Genomic DNA, 27,689 nt, shown 5'->3' on the forward strand with positions numbered 1-27,689 from the left:
CCAGTTTCAGAATGAATAAGTCAGGAGTCGAATGCAGCCCCCTGGACACACCTTTACCCTGTCCTCCTGTAAACTCTGCCACATATGCACACACAGACACCCATTCAAATGCACCCCAGGACTGGAGTACACAAATTGATAAAGATCTGCTCAGGGGAGCATAAAAAAAAAACTACACACACTCACACACCGCAGTTTTTCTTTTTTCCCTTCCTCTTGCCCACTCGCTCTTCTGCTTTTTTCCTGCTGTCTTTGCCCGCACTGCCTCCTGATTGGCTCAGCTGCTCTTCAATAACATAAGCTCTCTCCTTTAATTGGAGGGGGGCCAGTTGTGTGGTGCACCAGAAACCCTCCCGCCCAGCTCATCTCTCATTATTTTCTCCCCCCTCCCCGCCCTCCTTTGCAAGTGCCCGTGGAGAAGGATGCTGAGCTCTGCAATTTCATACGCATCGAGCAAAAGAAGAAAGAAAAAAATAAGCAATGGAGGACAGAAGGGGGGGGGGAGGGGGAGTGGGAGCGTTGGCGGCGAACCAGCGTACCGCAATGGGACAAGCAGAAGCTGCATGGGAACAATGATGGGAGGGGGTAGGGGCTATTAGATGAGACGGGGGCGGATTTGGACACATAGTCCACCCAGCCGCATCACGCTGAGGTGAGACAGCCGGTCGGATGGGGGGAGGTTTCCCCGGCACTCGCTGCAGCGCGGCGAGGTCGCTCTGCTGCAGTGTGGAGTCTAATTGCCAGGCAAAGAAGGGGGATGGGGAGGGTGAGGAGGAGGAGGAGGAAGAGGAGGAGAGGGGGGTTGGTTGCAGTGATGCTGAAGTACAGTCTTCCAGCCGACCACGGGTAGATGCATGGGCAGCCGCAGTGTAGGCTACAGCACTTAATGCCCTTTCCTTCTGAATTATCAAAGGTGCCCTAAAGGAGAGCGGGGAGGGGGGGGGGCAGCAAACTACTGACAAGTCTCATTGCAACCGAGGTTTATGATAATTACTCACACCTGAAGTGCAGGTCGTCATATCCTTAAATAGAGCCCCCTTCACTCCAATTATCCTGATTTCTGCATCATCAGCTCTCTGCTTCTCATTTCAGTGTTTGAAAAGCTTGGGGGGTGGATGTGGGATTGACTTTGTGGTGTCAGATTCCCTCCCTTCACTCATTCTTTGACTGGCATCTGGTACCTTTTCGATGAGAGCCAGCTGGACCGGAGTACAATACCCGATGCAGATCAATAATGGATCACACAATATTCAACCCTCTACAGAGGCTACAATGAGTACATGAGCACTCTAGAAGTAATAGGATACCCTGAGAGAAATGCAAATAGTGTGTTTGCCCAATCCCTGCCGGGGGGGGGGGGGGTGGATGAGCAAATAAAGAGACGCCCGACATTTTAGGCTAAACACCACGTGACGAGGCGGGGCAGGTGAACAAATGAGAGCATCACCTGAAGTTAGGGACATATTTAGATCAGCGTGCTTCCTCGTTCTTTCTGAAAAGCAGAGATTCCGGAATAACAGATGATCAGGAGAAAAGTGTTCATGAGAGTTTGGCTGATATTTACGTGAACGAGAACATGTATTTTTATTTAAATGAACAGGATTGCCGTGGATGACACAGAAAAGTGTATACTTGTAATTACAATGATCTTTTTTTCTCCCCCCCACATCAATCATCTGCGCCTGTTTTCCTTCATCGCTGTGGTCTCGGCTTTCTCGGGGAGGCTGTAGACGGTGATGGAGACGTTTGTGGTTTTGAAGACCTGTTCCAGTATCTCTGACACTCTACTCCACTGCAGTCGATCCAGGCCACAACCAATACTGTCAGGAAGAGAGCGCCAACACAACTCTGGTCACATCTGCGGCGCATTTATCGAGCTAATTGGTATTTCTCTGTTGAATTGTGTTTCATGAAGTAGACGTGACACACACCGAGGCATTGATATTCTTGTTACTCCGTTCGCCAGACAGTGGGACTTCATATCCTCAAGGCTGTGTGTCAAGCTGTCATAGGTGGGCTTTTGGCTGGCCTTTTTCTTTGTTATCTGCGTTGTAATTACAGGAAAGCATCAATAATATCTACTGCAATATTCGCGTTACATAGAGAGATGGTATAGGAAGCAATTCAGATTGACTGCTACATCGTTACCAGATAGTAGGCAAAACGTCCGTCTCGTTTTAACACGGCGCAATTTCCTGTCAGCTTTTCTGTTTGGAGATAAAGAAAATAGTATTCATGTCAAATTAGACACAATACAAACCCCGGGTATTATAGTTTTTTTTATATAAATCAAATCAATGCTGTGCACAAACAAACAAAACAGTGCGAATTTTTCTTAAGCAATATTAGAATATATAATATTTGGATAAAAAATGTGCACATGAAAAACATTTCCATATGATGGCACGGTGCAGAGTGCAAATCATCAAACTTTGATACAGAATATATAAAATATGTGACAATATGCAGCTCGGTTATTTATTAGAAAATTCACTTTTTTTTAAAAAGGCATGCGTTTCTGTGCTGGAATCGATGAGACCAAAAATAAGACCCTTTCACTCCTGATGAATATTTAATAGTAAAAAGGGAGCCGACTCACTCTGTTCCTTTAACTCCTCTACCCCTTTGAACCTCTCCTTGAACATCACCGCTATGCCTGCCCCCATGCGGCAGTCCTCGCTGATGCAGTGGGCCAAAGCCTGGTCCCCGGGGCAGGAGAACAGGTCCCCGCTGACATAACGCAGTCTCCGGCTGTCTTCTGGGGCCTGGCCGGGAGGGGGCGCCGTCGCGCCACGTGATCGTGAAGCACAACACGGAAAGGAACGACAAATAAAAACACTGGCGTCAGCCGACGTTCTATGTACAAAAAAATACATTTCTTAAGGGGGGCACCTTAAACCGAAATAGAAAAAGTATCCCCCCCTTTACCTCGACGTCGTCAGTGTTTACTGGTTTGTCAAGTTCAGACGACATTCGCAACAGTGACGAGCGCACTTGAGCGGTTGGTTGATTTGCTGTCTTGAGCACACATTAAAAGCACTGCTGGACGACCCGTGAGCAAGCTTATCATGCGACGGTGAAGTGTCTCCGATGGCCCACAAACCGTAAATTGCAGTGGCGGCGTTTTAACGCCAAGTGGAGGTACTTTTGGTTGGCTCTTTCATAGCTCTGTGGACTCGTCACGAAGCAGCGCCGGTAGCTGTCTTATCATCTCGCGAGAGGACGCGAGACCTCGTGCATGGCCGAGGCTTTATGGAAAGAATCCAGGTTTAATTTAAGTATAGTCACCGGGCAGACATTTCACAGTAATACACTGTAGTGAACATTTGTCAAAGAGGTTCTCCCTGAATGCACAAATTGTTCCCACTAATACCTTAGTTTCAGTCAAATAAATAAACAATGAATAAAACAAATGTAATGCTTACTGTAATACATACAGACGTGCCTGACAGTATCATTTGGATGCATTTTCTTTATTTGAAAAACATTGTTGCTTTAAATTACATATAACATCTGCACTATACCCGTAATGCTTTTTACTATTGTTATGAGACGTTGGTGGAATGCTGATGTAGAAATGACTGCGGAAGATTCAAGTGTCAATGCAACAAAGAGGGAATGCGGAAAATGAAAAATGAGTTCTAATCATTCAAAGTGAAAAAAAAAACACTTCTGCGGCATTCCAGAAAAACATAAATATTAACAGACCAACAAAACCATAGTTTTCAGTAAATGGTCCAAACTACTTTTGCACAAGTGCTGACCTTAAACATTATTGGAAACTAATTGTCGCCCCTTTTACAAGCAAAGCAACACGAAAAACGTTCTAATTCCTAAACGACTGCTTTCAGAACAATGCCAGGAGGACTGTTGTGACGTCTTTTATCCACAGCTTGTAATACGTAGAAAAATATCCACGGGATTGGTCACGCATGAATGATGCGTGATACTTCGACAGTCCACTCATCAGAAGTCCGAGCTGCGACTCTGCTCGTTCATCCAGTCCCCGGGGTTGACGTCCATCTGCAGCATCTTCATCACCCACTTGTCCCTCCGTGCTCCATCAATGAACTCGTCCAACGAGAGCTCCCCTAAAAGTGATGGGGGACAATTGCTCTCTTGTTGCTTTTTGTTTGTGTTGCGTTTGAATCCCCCCGTGCAGCGACAAACACTCACCGTCTCCATTTTCATCAACCAGCTCAAATATACGGTCAACCACTTGGTCCGGGGTCAGCAGGTGGCATTCTTCATCCAGGTCTCCGTGGCAGGCTTTCTTCAGCCGATAAATAGACTGAGAGTGACAGAAAAGTAGGTTACAACCAATCCTGCTGACTGCGTTCCATTACAGCGCAGTGGTTTATTTTGAAATGTTCCTCGAAAGGTTTTCGAAAGCGTGGCGGCAAATATTACCTCCACGATTTCAAGAAGCTCTGTTTTGTCAATGCATCCGCTTCCGTCCTTATCATACATTTTGAATGTCCATTTCAGCTTATGCTCCAGTTTACCCCTCAGGACTAAGTTCAAGGCTGCCACGTACTCCAGGAAATCAATGGTGTTGTCCTGTGTACGCCGAGAGAGAGGATTTATGAAGCAACATTCGTGTGTAGCCAAAACGATTGAATATAAATAGGGCTCCTACTAGGAAATGCATGCAGGGCCGCAAGTAATTGACCATCAGAATCTTTGGCATTTAACGTGTGGCATTAACGCAACTTTGGTAACTTGCGACAAGGCTCATAGAACCACACAACTGGGGTTGGTACTCACCCCGTTCTTGTCAAAGGCTCGAAACATGTTTTCGATGTAATCCGCGGCCTCCTTGTTATCGGCAACGCCAAAGAACCCCTTGAACTCGTGCATGAAGAGAGTTCCGCTCGGGCACTCCACAACAAATTTTTTGTACCATTCCTGCAGCTCCGCCACATCGATTTCCTTGTCCGGGTCGCTCTCCTCGCTCAGGCGCTGACCCATAGTGGAAATGGGGAAAAGGGGATTCTCGCTTACATCACATGTATCCGTTGGACCTGGGTGACTCTTCCAAGCATCCCTCTGCGTTACATATTATTTATCGAGCCGATTGCAGAGTCGACCGTTGCACCAAATCGACAAAGATCAAATTCGTCACAATGGCATGAATGTCCAAATAACCTGAACTGTATTGAGTTCTCTATTGTGGCAAATCCCACCTGAGCCTCAGGATGAGCCGCAGCCTGTTATGGATCACATGATGAAGGGATTAGATATGTACACTTGTCTAAATCAATTAGTTAACCAGTAGATCCGGAGAGGATTTCCTCGTGGCACTGCTCCTGCCTTTCCTAGGAAGGACATCTGTTAGCTTTAGTAACACGCACTCGTAGGTTTCAAGTACCCATTTGGTATAATTATTATGTGAATCCATTTGTGCATGTGATGACCTGTTGTGGCACAAATAAATCAGGGTCTCTCATCCGCCGCTGTTATTTTAAATTATTTATTAATCTTTCTCCTCCGAGGTACCAAGCGTTATGGAAGCGAACCACGGCACTGCTGATGTGGTCCTTTCAGTAATGGGTCCTTTCTGAGTGGTCTGATGATTCACGCAGGCCAAGCGCTGCCTTATCCCCGACGGCGGTGACCTTCAGAAACCATGTTATTTACGGCTCCCCTGATTACTGTTTACACGCCCCGCTGTAGTCTGACTGCAGCCGATGATAAATGTGGTGTAGCTCAAGCCGCTAATGATGAACATTACAATTTAGGCATCGAGAGGGGAAATTTGGGATACGGGTGGAAACATCCAGCAGGCTTTTTGGCCTTAATCGAGTACTGACTGGGCAGTGAGTGTTTAACAGAATAAGAGTCGCGGGTAATGTAATCGTAGCCGGTGTTTACAGGCAACGGCTTGTTCTGGCGCAACACCTTTGTGTGCTGACAACAGGGATAGTCATAATCATAGCTTAAAAGTGTCAAGGCCACCTGAGGTATCACTGGAGGTTAGCGCCACAATGAGGAGATCCGCACCTACTGTTCTAGCACGAGGGACATTTTAAGTACCCAACCCGCGCTTGCTGTAGACGAGCAGCTACGTTCGGCTGTGCTCGAGCTAAATGCTGGCAGGTATAATGGCGGCATGTTGATGCTCAGAGGCTCTAACTTTTACCATGTTGGTTTAGCATTTATAATGATGGGAATGCAGTGGATTAGTTTGTAGTCCAGAAATTGGCTTTAGATGAGAATAATAATGTCTGTTGTGGAATCTGGTGTGATAATCCGCCCATATTTGAGTGCGACCTCATTCAGCCCTCATATTTCTAAAAGGGAAAAGCACATCTCCTTAATATTAACTGAGAATACATCACATTTTTAGCATTTATTGCCTTCCATGAACGACACGAGTTCCAGCATTCCGTGTCCAGCTATCACCAGGTCTGTGGAGGCAGTGGACACGTATTACAAGTCTACAAAAACAGATTTACAGATGCTCACTGTAAAAAAATCCAAGCTATCAAAAAGGGACATTTGTACAACTAATGTATGACATACAGAAAGTGTAAATGTACCTTGTGTTATTTTGACATATTTCGATGCAGGAATGGCTTCCCATGAGTCAAACTAATATGTTATCTTAACAAACGGGGACTAACGTGTGTTAACTTGGGCTTAATAAAAGCAAAATAAAGCAAAGCTGTGACATATTCCACATCCTTCAAGGGTTAAACGCAAACAAGTGCAATATAATGTTAGTAAGAAATACGTTTTCAGCTTGGTCATTGAACAAGCAAAGAGAAGGGTCTCACATTCCTAATGGCATGAGTCCTCATCAAACAGGAGAGACGCACAATCCCAAAAAAAGAACAACAATGCTTAAGCCGCAACACAACTCAAAACGTCGAATGTATCTTTTACAGAATTCATGCCAAATGACTTAAGAATAATGAAGTTATCGGATAGTTCAGTTACAAAGGTTAAATTATACTGTTCATATAAAAATCTGTGGGGGAGGTTAAAAAAAAGTGAAAAGAATCTCCATAGTCTTTAAATCATTTCCTTCCAGTTTAGACCAGGCGGTGTGTGACCTCGAGTTAAAATCGAAGAGGACCAAAAGATCCTTCTGTGAGGAATCAAGGTTCACTTTGCTCCTGGTCTTGAAGTCCAGAGGTTCACAGTGCTACAGATAGACCCATTACATGGTATCATACAGTGTAAAAAAAAGAAGAAAAAGAAGAAGCCAGTCAGTTTGCCGACCGGGCTTGAGGACAGACATGTTCCCCAGGCTCTGTCGCAATCTCTGCGCTGTTCAAACTGTCAGTGTTGGCTTCTGTCGTCAAGTCACGTGAACTAGAAGAAGATGGGACCTGCTTGTCGCCGGGTGGACCTTCTCTCTCTATGCTGCGAGAGCTCTCCTCATTCCCCTCGAAGCTCGTGCGCGTCTCTGATGGAGCACGCTGTGCGTCCGGAGCCACGGTGCTGTCCTCCTCCACACTGTGGACGTTCCCCGTCTCAGACAAGTCCTCATCCCTTTCAGATGGTTCTGTCCGTGTGCAACTAGGCTCTGGGGACCCGAGTGGACAACGTTAACATTAGCGCTGCAAATAACCGCTAGTTTCATTATTAATACAATACAAAGAAATGTCTGAAAATGGTGAGAAATGCCCATTGAAAATTCCCAATGAGACTTTAAATGTTTGCTTTATCCTTCCATCAGTCAAAAATATCAATATATCAATCAAAAGGAGGATGCACTGGAAATCATAATAATGTATTAAGCACTGCACTAAGACGGTCAAAATTGACACGCCAAAACCTGACTTTGTCTCTTCTTATTCCATGGGCCTTTCTCCCTGGTCAGCGAGCGACTACATTACCCACAATGCTACCTGACTGCAAAAACAACCGTGTTGTGTTCTATCTGAGAGTGGTCCAAACACTCACTCACGCACGGCGGCTTAAGTGAGGACGAGTTCGCTCTTACCGTGATCCTCTGCAGCAGGACGTGTGTCACAAGAGGCTCCACTTGTGTAGCGTTGACCACCAGAGTCCTCGGAGGACTGCGGTGTCTCTGGCGAGCTCTCTGGCGCTTTTCTGCAGGACGACTCATTCTCTTCGTTTTCCCTTTCGTCCTCTTCTTTTTCGTCGAACTTGAGCCTCTTCACCTCGTGCTCGCCAGTCTCATAATCCTCCTCTTCCTCCGCCGGGTGTTTGTTCTTAATCCCGCTGTTCGGTGTGATTTCCCCCTCTGCTGACGAGGAATGACTGCACACATGGAAAAAGGGACAAATCTGTTCAGTAAATGGTTTACTTTCAGATCAAAGGAACCAGAAGCTCATATATTCATTTTAAACAAGGAGAGATTATGCTGCTTATGATACATGTCATTACTGCCCCTCCGTTTAAAATAAGTGTAATACACAGTATAATACACACACACCACACGTATTTCAATTACCCGCTATGGTGCTCCTCCACCTCCTCTGTGATTGGCTCTCTACTGACAGGACAGTCAGGGAGCCCGTTTGTGGAGAGGGAAGACGTCAGCGACGACTTCGGTCGGTTGAGCGGTTTCGGTGTGTCGGGTCCGTTTACATTTCGGCTGCAAAAAATAAAAAAATGGGGGAAAAAACAAGCATTTCTTATGCAAGTCACATTACAAGATGGAGAATCCGCACAACTTCTAAAAACCAACGGACAGGCAAGAGATGACTGCCTTTGCGGTACCCTAGTTGGATTTTTGGATATTTGACTTGACACTAATTCAATGTTCCACTAGGTGGTGTATGAGGCTATTTTAGATTTGTGGAAGGCTCCCACCTGTCTGAATATAGGGAAGAGTTACCGGGGAACATCACTCCATTCATTCTGTTTACACTGGATGCCCCATTTTTCCTTCGGAAGAAGTAGAAAGGCACAAAACATCTGGCTGTTAATTGTAACTTTGAAAGTGTGTCTAAATGAGCGAATTCAAGGGAGCCGCCAATGTGCATCAGAAGCAGCCGAACAGAAATACTGCAGCCAGCAGAGCAAGTGGGAGCAAAAGCTCGACAGCTGTTGTACTTACTCTGATGTGGGGCCCACACAGCTGACCACCATTACATTCTGCAATAACGAAGAAATTATATATATTACAATTCAATTTAAAATCACGGAAATTGTATTTTAATACAGAGCTCATCAATATCGTTTATCTCGGGTGAAAACATTTTAGTGATGTCATGCAGTCAACAAGCAGCGCCGTGCTCACCTTCTCTAAACCCATGAGGAACTTATCTATTCCTGTATAGTTGCGCTTGGGGTCCGTGAGGAGTTCACATAGACGCTGGATGGTGAATGGGATTCTGGAAACGTTATCAAGAGATTTATTTAGGATTAGTCACGCAGAGCCATCAACACCTGCCAAACCTGGCAACCCTGGAGCGGAATGAGGGGAAAAGGTTGCACCATCCCGCATCGCAGCTTGTCACGGACATCATTACTTATGATTTCTTTGTCAATATGCTTCTTCATTTCAAGGAAACGGTTTGCACAGTATTACGTGTTCAAATCTCAAATTTGGATCAGTCCGAGGAAAGGAGCCGTTGTCAGCTTTGTCGTTTGAGGCAACTTAAGGTGACCTCATACGTACGGTTTTATTTTGCAACACGGAAAATTCAGAAGAGATTTCTGGGGTTGATGAGAAAAGGTGCAAAATGCCAAACATTTAACGCCCGTCCCACCATGGCTGTTACAGAAAAAACACTGTGTGGAAGCATAAAAAGTAAAGTGTCATATCATCAGCTTCACTCACCCATTGTAGCCATCCACTATTTTTAAGATCCTCGCCTTCATCTCTTCAAAGGGAACATAGTCCACATTGGGATTATGACGCGCTCTCTGTTCTGGTGTAGAAGCGTGGAAATCGTCCATGACTTTTTCCAACTTAAACGCAAAGTATGTTTTGAACTGTGACCACGAGATCCTGGAAGATATCGGAAATGCAAGTCTGCACGTCACACAAACAAGAGATTCAAAAGTCTTGGAACACTTTTTACAAAAAGCCAGAATAGAGGAATTTCAAAAAAAGGTCTTGAGTGCTGCGTGAGAACATTTGGACAAGTTTAAACGTGATGTTTTGTGTGAGCTACTCACATGGGCTGGCCTGTCTTTGCAATGTGACACAAGAACTGCTCCAGTTCAGGACAGGTCTCTTTCTTGCCTGTCTTCTCGAAATCTGTGAATTCACAAATAAAACACACACACACACACACACACACACACAAAAAGATGAGTTCATTGGTAATAACGGGGATCCAAACAGCCCACCAATCAAACAATGTGTGTCCCTGCATGAACCTTAACGCGAAGTTGAAAGTTGTGTCGAATCAACACAGAAGCACTTGAACACGAGAGGATAATAATCCGGAAATCATTGTGGACAATCTCGAAATCTTGTTTCGTTTCAGTCTATCGTTACTTTTGGCACATTTATCATGCGCCGACTATGATCAAAATGTTGCTAAAATTGAATGAATCAAATGGAAATGTTCTGAATAGAAAAGCAAAAACATACGTAAAGTTTTAAAACATACATTTCAGTTAACGAACTGTGAAAGTTCTTATAAAAGTTCCTAAATGAACATGTTACCGTGATGCTATCCAGCTAGCGTTAGCTGTTTACATAATCTCCAACTGTCAGAACGGAAATAAACGGTTGAAATATAAACAACTTCTTTCTCTAAGAGAATATTAACGAAGCATCGAGCCCATGCAGACCAGATCGTCCATATGTGCCTCCTTCAAATGTTTTAACAGGTTCATCTTTGTTAGTAAGCTAACGTTAAGTTATAGCAACACACGAAACGTACTAAGCAAACGTTTGAGATTTATTTTATGTGAGCATCATTGCCGATGTCAAAGAGCGAATCTCTACTTAAAGTAACTTAAATATTACCTCGAAACGCCTCCGATAACGCGTCGATGTCCATAGCTGTGTCCTGTCACAGGCAGGAAACGCTCGCTAGTTAGCATATAGCATGTAGCAACCCGACAAAGCTAGTGGAAGTGGAGCATCGGACTGCGCATGTCTGAAATGACGTGTTGACATTTGCGGAAGATGCGTTCCAGTTCAACCTGAGAGATCAACAAAGCACTTCGATGCGCTTGTGTCGACGGAACGGGCAGCCATAATTGAAATTCTTCTTATATTTATAGCGCAACTGGTTGTGTTTCGGGTTAAATCATGTGCCGACCTCAGTGACAGAAACTTCTGGATGGCTCTAACGTTACAAGTCGCAGGCGGTCGGCGGGCGTCATCGTTGGCTGTTGTTGTGACGGGCACAAACCGGGTGGAAGCGACCAATGAGTCAGCAGCTGATCGAGGTTAATTTTACCCAACGGACCTATATATAAGTCTAACGTCCCTGGCAACAACAAAAAAAAAATCTGCACAAGAGACCTGGTCGCTTCTTTTATTCGCAATCATTGGGGTTTTTGCGAGGTTAACGATGGCGGTTCCAGTAGCCGCATTACAAGTGAACGCATCGTCCGGCCCGAGTCTGCTGGAGCACACCATCCACATGAGCATTCCGAGCGACAAGGAAAACAACACTCTGCCTCTGCATTCACCCTGGACCTTCTGGCTAGATAGGTAAGACGCTTCTTTTGATGTATTCATCCCTCCCATTTGTAATATTATTATATATATTTAGTGTTAAAAGGTGAACCCTTTGCGGATGGCTGTTTCCCTGAGAACAAAGGAGGGAGGTGAGGAATTCATCAGGCCTGCTTTGTGTTGGCCTCCGCAGATCAGAAAGCGTTATGGATGTTTCTAGCAACGCCTGTGTGTAACTGCGATGACAGGGAAAGACCGTCTTAATAAATCTCTTTAATATATTAAAATGACAACAAACACTACTTGTGATGGTGTCGATGCAGCTTTCCAGTTAACTTGTTTTCTCTGTGACCCACATCATCCTCCACTGGAAGGATCTTAAAACAATGTATTGGCAAAAATAACGACCTAATTTAAGGAAAGGTCCCTTTTTAGTTCAGCCTTTGTGTTGTTACCAACGTTGTTGTGTCACTTCTCTTGCCATGGTTCAGTGAAGCAGTTTTTATTTGTCTGTTGGATTGACACCTTTAGCTCGCTTCTGGCTTTACACAAAGTTCCCAATTTAAAATTCAAACGCTTCGATCCAGCGTTTTTGTTTTTCAAAATTCATGTTAAGCAATCACAGCTGATGTGAACACAGGTGATGTTGAGTTACAGAAGCCCGATCATCCAAATCAGAGGGTGCTGTGTACAAATGGGGTCAGTGTTGTTTACTGGCTTATTAGTCATCTGATCACCCCCCCCCCCCCCTCCTCCTTAAAGCCCAACATAACCTGTCTGCTCAGAGGGCAGCTCGCTGAAACTCAATGTCTCCGTAATGAAAGATCACGTCATGTTCCAGGACCTGAAATCTTTACAAGCAGATATAAATAGGTCAATTAAAGTCCTTAAATTAAATGTGCCTGTTTTTTGTTTTTTTTTGTCAGATCTCTACCAGGAGCAACAGCCGCTGAGTGCGAGTCAAACCTGAAGAAAATCTACACCGTGGACACCGTCCAGGTGAGACGCTTCACAGTCTTGAGACTGGCGCACCGCTCTACTGGGCTCAGTCTTACATTGTGCCGCACTCGGGGGTTTTGGGCTTAGGAAGGAGTACTGGATGTGATGAAAAGGTCAATAGCAAGTTTTCCTTACTTCTACTATGACAGGCTGTTTTGTGTAATGTGATGTAACAACTGAATTAGAGACGATCTAACTAATTAGCATGGCAGGTTATTTGTTGCGTGTCATTGTGTTCATTACAGGACATTAAAAAGCTCAAAAAAACACTTTTTATTGAACCATTGCCACAACTGTTTGATGAGAACTCGTGTGTGTGTGTGTGTGTGTGTGTGTGTGTGTGTGTGTGTGTGTGTGTGTGGTTAAGAGCAATGAGGAAAAGACCTTTGGCAGTGACCTTCTACCTCATAACATGTTGAATATTAACAAGCCCAACGGTCTGCCCTCCCTGTGCCGATACGATGTTCCAATCCAATAATCCACTTTCTCTCCTCACCATGGACCTGGAGTAGAACTTTTGGAGAGTTTACAACAACATACCCGGCGTCTCTAACCTGCCGCTGAGATGCAGCTATCATCTGATGAGAGGAGAGAGAAAACCGCTCTGGTAAGTTTGCATTTAAGATAAAGGCATGCCCGCGTTTATAGTATTTGAAGATGTTCAAAATTTGTGGAATGTTGGTTTGCAGGGAAGAAGACAGCAATGCCAAAGGGGGTGTTTGGAAGATGAAAGTACCCAAAGAATGCACAGTGAGTGGCATAATCAATACATTCATTTACCATTTTCTCATTGCTTATTTACTATTTAATGTTTTCCTTCATATTACCAGTCTGCCGTATGGAAGGAGTTGCTATTGGCTACCATTGGGGAGCAGTTCAGTGACTTTTGTGCCTCAGGTAAATTTTCTCGATGGAGTTATGTGAAAAAGTAGTTTTCTTTTGCGGAATACTGCAAAATCCAAACTGCATTAATCTGATTGTGTGGGTGCGCTCCTGCAGACGACGAAGTCGTCGGCGTCAGCGTCAGTGTGAGAGAGAGAGAAGACGTGTTTCAGGTCTGGAACGGAAACGCTTCTTGTGCCAACGAGTCCAACATTTTGGGGCGGATCAATGAGCTCCTTCCACAAACGCCGTTCAAAGCTGTGTTTTACAAACGTGAGTATTTTCTAGGGAATATTAACGACATGACGTTTGTCCATTACGCTTCACAATGGGAGTCATTGGTCTTTTTTGGTTCATTTCAGCACACGAGGAGCATCACGCCTTCGAGGGAGGTCGACGGCATTAGCACATTTTTGAACGTCGGGACGCTCTTGTACATGTTTTATCGATGCTGAACATGTTCAACAATATTTGGGGCCGTTTTGAGTTTATAGTTACTCACAAAATTATCTTTGTTACCTCAACATGTGGCCCGTTATCATTTTCAATTGATGGAGTTTACCATCTTCAGAGCACTGGTGTAGTTCATTATAATGACTGAAAGTTTTAGTCTACTGCGAAAACCTTTTAGTTTGTGTCAGTGTTTGTATGTTTTTTATACTTCAACGTTTTTTCAAATCCTCAACCAAAACAACATCATCATGTACATGCCAGCTTTTTTAGATGTATTATGGCATTTGGTGCCATTTCCTGAGCACAGACAGAGCTATGTCTTTTGATTAAAATCTCCTTTTGGGATCTAAGAGGAAGGTTAGTTGCATAAAGCAGACCTTTATCTTAACAATACAATACAAGGCTTTTCTAGTGAGCTGTCTTCTCTGTTGTGTTACAGCCAAAATAGTGTCGCTTAAAATAATGTTTTAGTATGCTGGAATGATTATATATGAGAGTTGCACTTTTTTTTTTTCAGAATATGCGCGGATTGTGACAGGAATATGTTACAAAAAATGATCTCAGTCCACAAATCAACAAGAGTAAATGCTGAGAAATATATGCAATCATTTCTATTTGGTAGAATTTGCAGTGTTGTGGTTGTCATTTTGTTCAAGTATCTACCCCAAATCAAGCACTTTTGTGTGTGTGTGTGTGTGTGTGTGTGTGTGTGTGTGTGTGTGTGTGTGTGTGTGTGTGTGTGTGTGTGTGTGTGTGTGTGTGTGTGTGTGTGTGTGTGTGAGAGAAACTGATAACTGAGACCAAATCCCTTTTGGTTTTGTGTCGCCTTTTCCGGTGAAATGAAAAGCTGTTTTTGTTTATTTTTCTGGTCGTGGTTTGAGATGTGTAAGTGACAAATTGTTTGGGATATGTTTTTTGTTTTTTTACCCGTGTTAAAATAGAATTATGGAAGCCTGCCCTTTTCTCGGACGAAATCGGTCCCCATACAAAAGGAACCAACACATATGTGAATCTGTCACGGAGAGCGATTCCAGAAACAGGGGAGAAGATGTGGGTTTAAATGTCACTTTCCTTGTGGAATTGCTCGGGGCCTCTCGCGCTGTTTGTGTACGGATCGGGGTTGTGATGCAACCATTGAAGCAGGGTCAAATAACGGGAAAAAGTTAATGCAGCAATAGTAAACCATTTCTGACTAACTTGTTTTCTTTACGTGTGTCCCTCAAGTCTATAGCTTTTAAGATGTTTTCTGTGGTAATGTAAAATTCTATATTTGCGTTAGTAAAAAAAAAAAACATGATCACATTAGGAGAATTAGTTGAACCACTTCACATCAGAGGCATGTTACCCCTTTGTTTGTGTTTGACAGGGTGTACCAGGCAGACTATTATGTGCTGCATAGAGCAGAGCAGTTGAGGTCACATTTAGCTAAGGGGTCTGCATCGAAAACCCACAGAAAGAATGCCGCTATAATTCCTCCATCTAATCCAATGTTCACGTGTTTATGATGCTGGTGTCTTTGCTTCGATTCACCACTAAAGAATATTAACAGGAGGATTTCAGACCACAGATTTTCCCGTTATTCTGCTGTAGTTATGTAATATGAGCAAATACTGTAGGGTAAGGGAGTACTGTACCCTTGTTTAGCAGTCACTTCTGATCTCAGACTTTGTCACTGAATGTTGATCTTGGACGGTGCCTTGCGTTTACCAGCAGTTTAGAATGTTGCCCGTATTCAGCATGTTGGAATTGTCTATAGTCATATTTCTCTGTTAGTTTTACACGTGTTTAAAAAAATAAAGATGCCTAAACTATATTTTACTGTTTGGAGTACTAACTGACTGTGTGATGAGATTATCAGTATTGTACTGGCTCAAAAGCTGCATATTATATTGGACATTTTTGACCAGTTTTTTTTTAAACAATTGTCAGGTGTTTGCCCTCGGGCCACTCCGGTAATTTTTCATTTCCTCCAGGGACTTTAGTATTGAATCAAATATAAGTTAATTAGAAAAATACCATCTCAGGGGATTTGACTATACAGCAGGCATTGCACACATTTTAATTAATGCAAAAAATGTCTGGCTAAATGAACAACATCGACAGTCCACTTTAAACTGAAGCACTGAAGGTTCTTTTGTTAAACTAGAAATAGGAAGCAACCATTTAATGGCGGCCAGAAGGAAAATGTCTCCCCCTCGTGGTTGTATCACAGACATAAGAAATAGTTACAAGAAGCTCTGCATTTGAAGAGTCAGAACATACCAATTTCATCTGCTCGGGAAGGCAATGTTGTCCTTCCAATGACTGCCAATAAACGTTATAATGTAATTACATAAATATATGTAGTGAGCGCAAATGCACCATGTAGGTTTCACTCTAATCAGCCTGCCTTCTATACCAAATCTAAATAGGTGATAAAGGGACACTGTTCTGCGCATCTGCCTTGGAACTGGACTGAGAAGCCGGTGTATAAATTATTTCTATTATTTTTATTTTTTAATGAAGCGTCATTTCTACTGCGATTTCCTCTATAATTCTCAAAAATGTTCTTTCTGCTACCAAAATTATCCAATTCGCATCAAATGCGTTCATTGGACCTTTTCTAAAAGCTACAATGCTATTTTACTTACTAGTTTATGTGAACTTAAAAGTCTAGCGTCTGACGTCACCTATGTTTACTTTTACATAAGCCACGCCCTCTGTTAGCAACTTGTGGCTAGCTCGTAACCGAGGAAGGCAGTGCTCCAGAATCTGCCCCTCAGACGCCACCCCGAGTCAAAGACTGTCGGCCCGGGCACAACTCGGTGAGTAAACGTCGATTCAACAGCGCGCCGGCACTAACCGAATGATTGCCGTGAACAATTTAGGCGAATTACAAAATTGCCGGGTGTTAAAACGCCCGAGAAGCGACGAACGGTTCTCGGGAGCTAACGTGGGGATGGACTGCTAGCTTTTGTTGTGCCGTTAACGCTAAAACGTCTCCCGCGAGGTCGCTCCGAAAAACTGTTCCTCGCGCTCTTCAACGCGGGTTATTAAAGACGGCGGCTACATGCGAGCCAACTCGTTGACACGTGCGAAGCTCTCCGCGGAGACGGCCGCGGCTAAAGCCCCAAAACGGCCGTTGGTCGCGGTAAACGGGCATCGATTCCATCGATCCCTGAGCTCGCGTGGAGGCGACGATACGACACCGGCGGCGCCTTTTTGACGTGAGACAACGTGCAGAGAAACGTGGGATGGTTTAGCTGCGCACTGTAGGGGGGAGGAAATGTGGAGGGTCGAGTTAACTTGAAAGAATATTAACCAAACGTGTGCAACATTTGTAGGTTCTTGCGTCCACGGACGATCGCGTTGAGAATGATCACGCTGGCCGAGAAGACGAATCCCACCCGGATCAAATGATCGTTGGTCGATTATTATCGATGAGCTACGACAAGTGCTTTGATACGTAATGTAACGTAGTCCTGATGGGGGAGGAAAAGTCAAACAGCTGTTTCTTAATGAGTTGGGATCCCTATTTCTTTGCCATTATGCAACTACAGCAAAAAAAAAAAAAAACCTGTGCAAATAATCCTCATAGAAACAATTTGTTGTTACAGTCAATAGTTGACTTGTGGGTCGCTGTGAAACCAGTTGTCATAAACCACATTCTTAAAGCGAGAGGGTGTGTTTTGTGACTCTTTTGCTCTTTCCAGGCCCCTTTGCAGTGTTTCCTCTGCATTCTTTGAAGACTGGTGCCCCCTCACCGCCGGAGCGCTGCCCCCATGGTGAGAACTCTTTAAATACAAATAAAAACAACTCGCCATCGGCTTATTTACACAGTCCATCCGGCAAACCGTTTCCCGGGGGTGCCGCTGTTCAATTTTCTCATTCCAACAATATTCCGATAGGATCTGTTATTGAAATAGCGCATAATGAAGCTGACGTGGAACAGATTTCGTCATCTTCTGGTTCATACAACCCAAATCTCCCCAGACATCTTCAAAAATGTCTACAGGAAACACTGCCCTTTTGTCTTTTCCAACTAATCCTGATCCTGAAAGCACAAGTAAACAGTGGAAACCTCACCAGCATACTGCCTGTGTTGATTAGATTAGGTTTTTAGGTCTCATATCCACCTACACACTGAGCTGATGCTGGACATAACTGACTATTCCGTCCTCATCTGTTAGTCGTTCTCAAATACAGGACTTTTTTTTCTCCTTTTTTTTGATTTGTTTATGGCTGACCAGTGGTTCAGTTTTTGGTCAAAAGGGGAAGTCTGATCACGTCATCTTTCAGATGTTGCCCAAATGTTGATGTTGGCTCCCAGTGGTGCTTAACTGGTTGGTGGATTTAAAGTATTGATTTGAATATGGGAATGTAGTTTGGGCTTATTCTTGACGCTACGTGGTCTGTTTCATCTGAGCCTTTCTGTGTAGCTTTCCATCTGTTCACATTATTTGTTTGCCTTCTTTATTTACCTTTGTTTATGCTGCTTAGCTTTTGACTTCAACACGCCCAAGCTGTATACATAAAAGCCTACTTGTGCATTGTGCTGCCTGCCATGGCCGTTTATCGCACCACCTGGTTAATGGTAAATTGTTCCAGAAGGAAGATATGTTTGCACATAAACATGGACCCAGGGCCCCTGTGTTTACAGTAGTCATGGCAGCACTAGGTTATTCAACAAATAGACCTAACATGTTCCTCCCTCACTTGTGGAGGAGAATGTTTGTCTTGGTGGGCAGAGCTACGGGAGCGTTCTTCACCTTTTATTCTGCTCACTTTTTACATTCTAGACAGGAATTGTTTCTTTTACACGATTAATCATTTTGGTTAACTTCAAAGTCATATATCGCTAGATGTGTGGTGGAGAAGAGACCTTATCACCATGCAAAGTAAATTGCTTTCTATATCTATCTATTTCTATACATATGCATTTCCTTTCTCAGCTCAGTGAAGTCCAGATGCATGAGTCTGGGTCAGAACCAACAAGCCACATCATTCCAGCCAGTCAGACAGAAAACGGGAATAATAGTGAGAATGGGAGTCGAGTGAGGAGCAGCCAGACTCCTCCTCCAGAGGCACCACAGGTCAGTGGTTTTTCCTTTTTCCTTTTCTTGACGTCTTTCTTTTCTTCACAACGATTGTGATCTGTTTAGTATTTGCATACTCCACTAAAATGCGACACGATGTTGAAGCTGAGCTGCAGCCATATTGATTTACTTCTTTGCTTTATTCGTCTTCCAAGCCAACGTTTCAGCAGCCTCCTGTCTCCAGCCGCACCAATGTGAAGAGCCTTGCAGCTTTTGCATTCTAGTAAAACTGGATATCTTTGCACCTGACTGTAAATAGTCATTTTAAGATCTCCCCCAAGGCCGCTTGCATGTTTTTTTTTACTACTATTACTAGTTTATGGCATTCCCTTTGGGCCGTGGAATTTTGATTATGCAAAACTATTGATTTAAAAGAAATGATCTGACTCATACGCAATGAACAGCTGCCCAGAGGCAAAAGCTTCTCTTCTCTTTTTTGCACTTGGGTGCCTCTCCGCTGAGGGGGGCATGCGTAACTGTTCGTCCTCAACGCGGAAATATGCATCCGAGCTGATGCAGCCCTTTTTTTCTTTCACCTCCAACGTGAATCCCATGTGGTCACGGTGCATTTGAATTTCTGTACAGCCAAACATCATATCTTTTATTTGTTATATGATGATGTGGGGTGCTTTTGTTCCGCTATCTTCACATGTAACGGTATCTCACTTGTCTCACTTGTTTCTCCACACTGTGATTTCTATCTATGCTGACGGGGAACACTGGGTGGGGGGAGGGGTGGAGCAGGGGAGGGAGGAAGAGCACAGCTCCTGCTGGGCGGAGGGATCAGTGTTATATTGTTGGTTGTATTCATGTGCACATTATCTCTTTTAGGCAGACTGTTGTTGCTGAATGGCATTTGTTTTTTCAGTGCAAAGATGGACGGATGGACGGACGGACGGGCGGTCTGTCTGGTTTTTCCGACTGGTTCTGTGTTGCTTTGTGAAGTAGCTTTTGATAAGTTGCACAGCTGAAATGTGTCAGTGAAAACAATGTTGCACCTTTTGTGGTCATTGTATCTGTTGATTTCTTATTTTAACACCACAGTCGGGATGTAATCCTTGAGCCGCACCCGTCGGGGCGCGTTCGTAAACCCGTAAGGGAAAGCAGTCGGCGTTCCTATTTGCTGTCAGTCATCTCCGAGTTCACAAGACCAGTCTTGCGGGACCAGATTTGTGTTTACACTCGGTCCCTCACTGGTATGACTTTCAACAATAACAACAACAGAAGTTGTTTGGACTTGCCGGCTGCCATGGCAACGGGGATTAGTGCAGAGGCTGTTGTTGTGTTGATGGTGTCCACAGAAAAGCAGAGGGGCCAACTGGCTGTGTTTGTGGGATGGACCTGTTCTCATTGCTTTGGTGGCCACCTCTGGAGCCTTGGATTTCATAAGAAAGGACAAGTAGAAGGCAGTCATCTGTGATTGTTAGCCCAAAGCCTGTGTGAAATTCACTGTCAGTTTGTTTACCCGATTCAAAACAGACTCTGCCTTGGAGAGAAATGTTTGTTTGTGGTTCAGTCCTTAATTAAAATCCGAATCTCAAGCTCTGTTTTCATAAACCGGCTCTGTATGCTTTTTTTAAAAATTCATTATTTATATGTCTGTGCGATTTTGATTACTCCGTTTATGTTTACGGTAAACATCCCTTGAGCCGCGAGGCTTGACAGGGAGGGGGATGGTGTGGCAATTGCTGCAGGCCTCGCAGAGGAGGTTGTTGTTGTTATTGCAGCAGTGGTGGTGGTGGTTGTTGTTGTTGTTATGGAGTTCTAATTCCCCTAAGTCTAAGACAGCCGTTGTTGTTGGGTTTGTTTTTAGCAGAAATAGCAGGAGGGCCAAGTTTATAACGCCTGGTTGACCATTGATCTGAGAATAATGAGGAGTAACACTGTTATTTTAATTTAAGTGGACATTATTTGATATATTCTACTCATTGCTTTGGTCATTTTTGATAAATCACGTCAGTGGCAGAGAAGAAATGAATTTACATTTAAAACATACAGTGATATCACCTTATTACAGCAAAGCATTTCTTTCATTCTCTAACGCGTGTTGAGATTTAGCATTTAGGTAAACTCTTATTACTCTAGATTTCACCATGGTAACCAAGGCAGGCCTATATTCGCTTTGACGTGGGACTGATGGTGCTCTTGAGTGAGATCACAAACTCTCGTGTGGGAGAGACACATGATTTAAAGTGTGTGTAGAGGGCGGTGGTATGGTTGTGTTTTCACAAACAACCTACTGTCCAGCTGTGGAAGTGTATGAGCGTCTCTTTCACTTGAACTTTGGGTTTAATACGTTTGGATTCACCACTACATGTTTTTTTACTTGTCACCCGGCAGTCGCAGTAAAACCTTTCCTGTGTGCGCGCGCGTGTTAAAATCACCGTTAGAAACTCTGCACATATTTATAGACAAATGAATGAAGTTACTCCAGCAGGAAGCTGCGTCTTCTAATCCTTCACCTTGATTAAAGAGATATGGTTTCTCGTTTACATGTAAACACACTGATTGTCTGCACTAGACAGCAACTAGATTGAATGGATGTAGCTTGCATGCATATATACACACGCACAACAGCCTACCTTTTGTTGTATATTCCTGTGTATTACCTCCCCCGTCTAAACTGTTGTGTGACCGGGGTTTTTTTGTGGTATAGATTCTAAATAGCATTTGTTGTTTCCTGTCCTCTATGATGCAGGTTCCCGAGTCATTATCCATGATGACCCCACCAGCAGAGGCCCCCCAGCAGTTGCAACAGACCCCACAGCAGCAGGTCCTCAGTCCTCAGCAGCTCCAAGCACTGCTCCAGCAGCAGAAAGCACTCATGTTACACCAGGTAATTCTATGTTTTAGTTACGCATTAGTCATGCCCCACATCAAACCCCGTGCTTTTATTTTTGTTTGACTGAAATGTCATCAACCTTTCTGCAGCAACAGATTCAAGAGGTCTTTAAGAATCAGCAAGAGCAGTTAAACATCCAGCTGCTGCAACAAAAGAACGCTGGGATCGTTAGTCAAGAGGTAACTGTTTTTCCATTATAGCCGACGTCTCCTGTGATGTTTCATCTCTTTGCTTCATCTCCTACCATGAGAAGTCCATTATTAGTAGTGTTTTGATATCAGGTCAATAATAGTTGAGCATTGTGGCCATATTCATTGTGTAACCAGGATAACTCTTTCTTGGATGAGCGGCGGCGGGAGTGATTTGGTTCCGTAGGACTAAAGCTTGAATGCCAGTTTAAAACTAAACTAAAATCATAGTTAGTGTTATAACCATTTGCTCTTACAGCCAGGAATATCGCTTTCAAAATGTCCAATTCTGTGCGACACAAAACATCAGCTTGTGCGCATGTATTTGTGTGATCTCATCAATTAACTGACGTTTATGACACGTAGTGCGCACTTGGCAGAGTGCGCGAGGCAGCAGGTGTTCGAGGAGAAGACGAAAATAATTGCATACACTGCCGGCTGAAAGTCACCGTGTGTTCCCCAAATGTGCATTTGTTCCATTGGTAATGTTTGTTTATGCTTACAATTTGGACCAGAAGACAATATTCTGCTTAAAAGAAGATCACTAGGTTTCATCTTTAAATAGCTGATGGCATTCGCTAGTTGCCTTTTTATGTTACGTGATTGACAGCACCTGACGTGTGTGTGTGTGTGTGTGTGTGTGTGTGTGTGTGTGTGTGTGTGTGTGTGTGTGTGTGTGTGTGTGTGTCACACACACGTTCAGCCCCTGTAAATAGTTTGTCTGTGAGGGATGGGTTTACATCAGACCCGTTTCTCTCCCGGTCTGAGCTGCACACAGCGAAGAGCGGCTCAGGCCTTTATTGTGTCGTCTCTGTGTCCCAGCTGACAGCCCAGCAGATCGCCATCCAGCAGCAGCTTCTTCAGGTGCAGCAGCAACATCTCCTCAACCTGCAGAGACAGGGCCTGCTGTCCGTCCTCCCCGCCACCCCCATCGCACTCACAGGTAAACACCGAGGCAAGGGGACCACGACGATTCTCCCACATTGCATTCAAGCAGAGAGCCGTTGAACAAACAGATTTCGTCTACAGTGAGAGGGAGCATAGACTTGTGTGGTATTATTGGGGCGTTAGTTAGGAACATTTACAATCCTCATTCATGCACATTCATCACGTTTCCGTTGGTGATGCACGAGTTTAAAAAAGCGACTCTGGCAAACAAAGTGGCACTCGAGTGCGTTTTAACACCAGTCTATTTATGTTTGCATTTCAGGCTGTGAGAATGGCAGCATCCTGCCTGCCGGAGACACCAGAGAGTCCTCCAGTCAGCAGTCGACCACCAACGATCATCCCGCTCTCCTGAAGAGGACAGAAAGGTGCGTTGGCAAATCACACTGTCCAGGGAGAACTTTAGTTTCTTGAGCGGTCCCAACGTGTCGACTCCCAGGCGTCTCATCCATGGCGGATTTGTACTGTGTTGCAGAGGGTCACTGGATGAAAACGCACAGAATAGCCACGCGCTGTATGGAAATGGAATGTGTAAATGGCCCGGCTGTGAAACTGTCTTCGGAGACTTTCAGTCATTTCTCAAGTGAGTGGTGAAACTTTAAATACAATTTCATATAGTAAATATATTCGATACAGGAAAGAAATGTGTTTGGATACACAAGATGTTTAAATGTCACATTATCATCCGAGCCTTCAGTTACAATTATTATTTCCTCTTTATTTTACTATCGGGTGGTTTCCTGTTTCTGTGGTGTACAGCTGATACTTAATGTTAATGATGAAAGCAAATGTTGATGTCTTTATTTATTTTTCTTAGCCTGTACAACACATGGTTTCTTTAACGCGTGTCCTGATTGTGCTCGTCTGCAGACATTTGGACGGTGAACATACACTGGATGACAAGAGCACGGCACAGTGCCGTGTGCAGATGCAAGTAGTTCAGCAGTTGGAACTGCAGGTACGCATTTGATTGATTTTTCTTCATGAGCCATATTTCATTTTAAAAATAAAACTACAAAAGGGATGAAACATCTTCAGTTTAGTAACAGCGCTTGAATTTAGAAATAACGTAACAATGACAAAGCAGACTGGAGTATACGCTTCTATCGAAAAGGAAAGGAAGAGCTTTGCAAAAACTCTCGACAGCGAATGCATGACTAGTTGTTGCAGTGGTGGTGTGTTTTCACACCAGGGCTGGAAACAGAAGTGATGTCTTTGGATAATTGCACTTTTCAGAACGCTAGAAAGCGACACAGACTGTGATTTTGTCATCTAACACTCACTCTGAATTCACCGGCCGTCCACCTCGATTTCTGTCTTCTCCTCTGTCACAGTTAAGAAAGGACAAAGAGCGACTGCAGGCTATGATGGCTCATCTGAAGTCCTCTGAATCCAAACCCGCAGCGCAGCCTGTAAGTACCCGCTTCCTTCCGTTGGAACGAGCACGTAATCGTAATCAGGCTCGTAGTGACGCGGCTGTTTACGGTTTATTTCCCAGGTGAATCTGGTGCCCAACGTGTCCTTCTCTCAGGCAACGTTGCCCAAGAGCTCGCCTCCTATAAGTTTGTCTCAGAGTGCCACAGCACCGTCCACGCCCATGACGCCGCTCTCTGAACCCCCCTCGGTCCTCACTCCCCCCAATAGCGTGTTCACTGGGCCCCCTGTGCGGCGGCGATACAGCCGCTCGGTGAGCCAAGGTAACGGTGAGCTCAGGAACCACAACTTCTTTTACACCTTTTTGTAGGTTTTCAAGCTGAAGCATGTCTCGCCTAAAATAAGTTCAGAGAGCCACAGAGAATTGTATTTATTGAATGCTGCTTCTTCTTTCCACAATTGGAGAAAATGTTTTATTTCCAATAAAATAATATTTGTTTGAATACTGTCATTCCACAGATATAGTTGATAATAAGGAGTTCTACTTGAGCACAGAAGTTAGACCTCCGTTTACATATGCGTCTCTCATACGACAGGTAACGTGCTCACATCTGAATGGAGCAGATCCTTTATTTGTATCTCAATTATAACAATTCCTTGCATGCTCTTTCTTTCAGGCAATCTTTGAATCACCTCGCAATCAGCTGACACTAAATGAAATCTACAACTGGTTCACAAGAAACTTTGCATACTTCCGGCGCAATGCGGCTACCTGGAAGGTATGAACTGCACGACACTTTTCACGGTTTCGTTGGATAGTAACATATAAAACAGGAAAAGTCGTCGGATACATTTGGTGGTATTTATGTTAATGTTCAAAGTCCGTACTTGATGCAAGTCCTAATATCCTTATTTCTTTCTACCGTGTTCCAGAATGCCGTCAGACACAATCTCAGCCTCCATAAATGCTTCGTCCGTTTGGAAAATGTGAAGGGAGCGGTGTGGACCGTAGATGAGATCGAATTCCACAGGAGACGGCCCCAGAAGGCGGCCGCTAACGGGTAGGTGCCGGACATGAAGCCGGCGCTTTCGGATAGAACAGAAGTTCAGATAAGACCGACGCTATTGACCTTCTTACTCCACCTATTAAAGTACACACAATATTTACTGTAAGCAAGATGCACAGGCTAAGCCGGAGTGTGCTACAAACAACATCAGATTTTAGCGAAGAAAACCGACGCCTCTGCGAACAAAGGGGCTTTCCACAAAACCAAAATCTTGAAACGATGGTTGGTGGTTTTAGTCGGCTAGTCTGTACTCGCCACAGTTAATCAAACTTTAAACGTCCGTGGATTTCATGAAACAAAGGGATCTGGAAGTGCGGTGTGCATGTTGGCAGCCGCTCACAGAGAAAGTAGTTTTAGGATATCCGACCCGGCTTTTCCCTCGTTAGTTACTGTTGTAACTTACATTGTCCAGTTCCCCCTTCCTCCATATGCAACGGTTGCAGATTTAAATCTCTACGTTCTTTTGTATTTTCTTTTTCAACCGTGACATGTCACACATTTCAGATAAGGTCTGCTTCAGAAGTTAAAATACATTGTTTCTTTGTTTGCAACTGACGTCTTGTTAAACAAGGCCGCGCTAAAAGGGTCACTAAATGTGCATTCAACGGCTCCACCCATGATATTGTGTTAAGTAAACAGAAAAAACGCTAAAGAAACTAAACTGAGAATGACTTTTGGTTTCTTCTCTGCACTTCTAGGTCTCTACTGAAAAACTCCCAGAACCATCAGAACGTGGCTGGGTCTGCTCCTCAGGTAATATAATAAATCAATATACAGGCTTGTACGACATGAGGCATTTCACAGCTGAATACCGTTGTGTGTTGATGCAATGTTGTAATGTTAACGTTTTCAGAGTGGCGGTCTAGACGGCAACAACTCCCTGTACAACCCGGCCTTTATGGGCAGCATCCCATTTCACTCCCTGTCTCATGTTCTCCAAGAGCAGATGAATGGAGCTCTAGCTAATGGATCTGGATACCAAAGTGACAGCAGCGCAACACAGTCCCCTCCTCAAGCTTTGTAAGTGTCTGCTGCAGAGCTGCTTCCCCTTTGCTGAGCTGTGATTGATTGCAATCATGTGATAACGGGTCCTGATTATGTTTTTTTTCTTTTTTTCTGGGGTTTGTTTATCAAACCAGCATTAAAGAGGAGCAGGAAGACGAGGAGATTTGTGAAGGTTATCCCTACGAGTCCCCGGAGAGCACGGACGAGCACGGCCACAGCCCAGAGATGCACCACGACGAAGACCACGGCAGCCCGCAGAGGCCCCACCTTCACTTCAACAAAGTGCCTTCTCTCTGACCGCGAGGTCCAAGCTCTCACTCTCACAGGGTTCTAAAACGACTGCTTCATCTACTTAACCAAACACACTCTTCTTGGGGATTTTTTTTATCGGCATTTCTTATTTTTTGTTGTCAATCTAGCTCGGATTTTTCTGTAAAGTAGGGTGACCTCACAAAAATGCATCTTTTTATGATTTTTAATGTATATATACATATATATATATATGTATATGTACACACACATATATTATATCAATATATATATATATATATATATTGATACTATTTATTTATATATATATATATATATATATATATATATATATTATATATATGTGTGTGCGTATTGATATACGTTTATCTACACGTGTGTGTGTGTGTGTGTGCGCGTGTGAAAACTAAAGGACCATGAGCAGAGAAGCCAAAGGAAAAGGAACATTAAAAGCACTTCACAATGAATAGATTCTGTATAGCTACGTTATGCTATATTGGGGCCTCACTACCTGATTTTTATTTTAGTAGTTATAATATATAAAGATTTGTAGAAGAAATTAAATGTTGCTTTGAAAATGAAAATGTTCACCTCCTACGTGATCTGATATATTTGTATTTAAGGTCAAATCAATTGATGAAAAGAATGTGTAGCTTCTTTATACTTGTTGGTCTTTTTCACCCCTTCCATAAACATTGCGGAATTCCGCTCTAATTGAGCTTGTAAGCGTAGAAAATATAGATTTAACACAATTGTAAAACAATGCATCTTTATGAATAATAAATCCCTCATGAAAAATGTGAATTGTGTATGTGTCCCTTTATCCACATCTATGATTCCTCGTTGGTGAGCAGTGTTTTATATAATGAAATTAAGACATTCAGCGGTAATGACTTCTTAATGGCAAATAGGGCGATTGTTACTGTGGCATTTCCTTTTTAATAAATGATCTACTTTCACCTTTGTTACGTTAGCAGACCACTGTGGGGTTGGAAGCAACATGACACATTGCGGTAAGATCAC

General features: G+C 43.7%; 6 protein-coding genes across 24 annotated transcripts in view; 2 read left to right on the forward strand and 4 right to left on the reverse strand.

Moving 5' to 3' along the window:
- Nucleotides 1-1,797, reverse strand: part of LOC120828943 (synaptotagmin-2) — a 50,577-nt gene extending 48,780 nt beyond the window's left edge. For 4 of the 13 annotated variants that reach the window (XM_078087263.1, XM_078087211.1, XM_078087237.1 and 1 more), the window contains exon 1: nucleotides 52-354. The gene's annotated coding sequence lies outside the window, so the exon portion shown is untranslated. Of the gene's footprint in view, nucleotides 1-51; nucleotides 355-1,447; nucleotides 1,499-1,642 lie in introns of those variants that run through there. The other 9 variants (XM_078087238.1, XM_078087192.1, XM_078087221.1 and 6 more) reach the window with 7 other exon arrangements.
- On the reverse strand, nucleotides 1,560-3,226 carry oard1 (O-acyl-ADP-ribose deacylase 1). The gene is made up of 5 exons (XM_040193821.2): nucleotides 2,929-3,226; nucleotides 2,600-2,765; nucleotides 2,149-2,207; nucleotides 1,932-2,044; nucleotides 1,560-1,820 (listed from the first exon to the last, which is right to left on the reverse strand). The coding sequence occupies exons 1-5, from the start codon at nucleotides 2,971-2,973 to the stop codon at nucleotides 1,673-1,675; spliced, it is 531 nt and encodes a 176-aa protein (XP_040049755.2). The 5' UTR covers nucleotides 2,974-3,226; the 3' UTR covers nucleotides 1,560-1,672.
- A 231-nt stretch (nucleotides 3,227-3,457) lies between these two features.
- On the reverse strand, nucleotides 3,458-5,612 carry guca1b (guanylate cyclase activator 1B). The gene is made up of 4 exons (XM_040193820.2): nucleotides 4,768-5,612; nucleotides 4,411-4,560; nucleotides 4,177-4,291; nucleotides 3,458-4,091 (listed from the first exon to the last, which is right to left on the reverse strand). The coding sequence occupies exons 1-4, from the start codon at nucleotides 4,969-4,971 to the stop codon at nucleotides 3,967-3,969; spliced, it is 594 nt and encodes a 197-aa protein (XP_040049754.1). The 5' UTR covers nucleotides 4,972-5,612; the 3' UTR covers nucleotides 3,458-3,966.
- A 725-nt stretch (nucleotides 5,613-6,337) lies between these two features.
- LOC120829575 (serine/threonine-protein phosphatase 4 regulatory subunit 2) lies at nucleotides 6,338-11,063 on the reverse strand. 4 transcript variants are annotated; one of them, XM_040193822.2, is made up of 9 exons: nucleotides 10,907-11,063; nucleotides 10,105-10,186; nucleotides 9,764-9,958; nucleotides 9,221-9,314; nucleotides 9,038-9,075; nucleotides 8,791-8,865; nucleotides 8,429-8,572; nucleotides 7,955-8,235; nucleotides 6,338-7,534 (listed from the first exon to the last, which is right to left on the reverse strand). In XM_040193822.2, the coding sequence occupies exons 1-9, from the start codon at nucleotides 10,938-10,940 to the stop codon at nucleotides 7,215-7,217; spliced, it is 1,263 nt and encodes a 420-aa protein (XP_040049756.2). In that variant the 5' UTR covers nucleotides 10,941-11,063; the 3' UTR covers nucleotides 6,338-7,214. The 4 variants fall into 4 exon arrangements, with proteins under 4 accessions (XP_040049756.2, XP_040049757.2, XP_040049758.2 ...); XM_040193823.2 differs by having other exon boundaries at nucleotides 9,764-9,934; nucleotides 10,907-11,042; XM_040193824.2 differs by lacking the exon at nucleotides 8,791-8,865.
- On the forward strand, nucleotides 11,019-15,713 carry LOC120829576 (eukaryotic translation initiation factor 4E type 3). Its single transcript, XM_040193825.2, has 7 exons — nucleotides 11,019-11,602; nucleotides 12,493-12,565; nucleotides 13,078-13,172; nucleotides 13,255-13,315; nucleotides 13,396-13,462; nucleotides 13,565-13,720; nucleotides 13,810-15,713. Exons 1-7 carry the CDS (start codon nucleotides 11,460-11,462, stop codon nucleotides 13,851-13,853), a joined length of 639 nt encoding a protein of 212 aa, XP_040049759.1. The 5' UTR covers nucleotides 11,019-11,459; the 3' UTR covers nucleotides 13,854-15,713.
- Nucleotides 15,714-16,538: 825 nt separating this feature from the next.
- On the forward strand, nucleotides 16,539-27,470 carry LOC120829666 (forkhead box protein P1). 4 transcript variants are annotated; one of them, XM_040193972.2, is made up of 17 exons: nucleotides 16,539-16,704; nucleotides 17,593-17,664; nucleotides 18,832-18,972; nucleotides 21,674-21,811; nucleotides 21,907-21,996; nucleotides 22,828-22,948; nucleotides 23,216-23,318; nucleotides 23,426-23,533; nucleotides 23,821-23,908; nucleotides 24,285-24,362; nucleotides 24,449-24,653; nucleotides 24,844-24,920; nucleotides 25,002-25,103; nucleotides 25,258-25,385; nucleotides 26,090-26,144; nucleotides 26,245-26,411; nucleotides 26,531-27,470. In XM_040193972.2, the coding sequence occupies exons 2-17, from the start codon at nucleotides 17,662-17,664 to the stop codon at nucleotides 26,691-26,693; spliced, it is 1,767 nt and encodes a 588-aa protein (XP_040049906.1). In that variant the 5' UTR covers nucleotides 16,539-16,704; nucleotides 17,593-17,661; the 3' UTR covers nucleotides 26,694-27,470. The 4 variants fall into 4 exon arrangements, with proteins under 4 accessions (XP_040049906.1, XP_040049907.1, XP_077943474.1 ...); XM_040193973.2 differs by having other exon boundaries at nucleotides 24,449-24,647; XM_078087348.1 differs by lacking the exon at nucleotides 17,593-17,664 and having other exon boundaries at nucleotides 16,607-16,704.
- The last annotated feature ends 219 nt before the right edge of the window (nucleotides 27,471-27,689 follow it).

This window comes from Gasterosteus aculeatus, chromosome 2, assembly GCF_964276395.1.
Source record: "Gasterosteus aculeatus chromosome 2, fGasAcu3.hap1.1, whole genome shotgun sequence".
In the NCBI taxonomy this organism is placed as follows: domain Eukaryota; kingdom Metazoa; phylum Chordata; class Actinopteri; order Perciformes; family Gasterosteidae; genus Gasterosteus; species Gasterosteus aculeatus.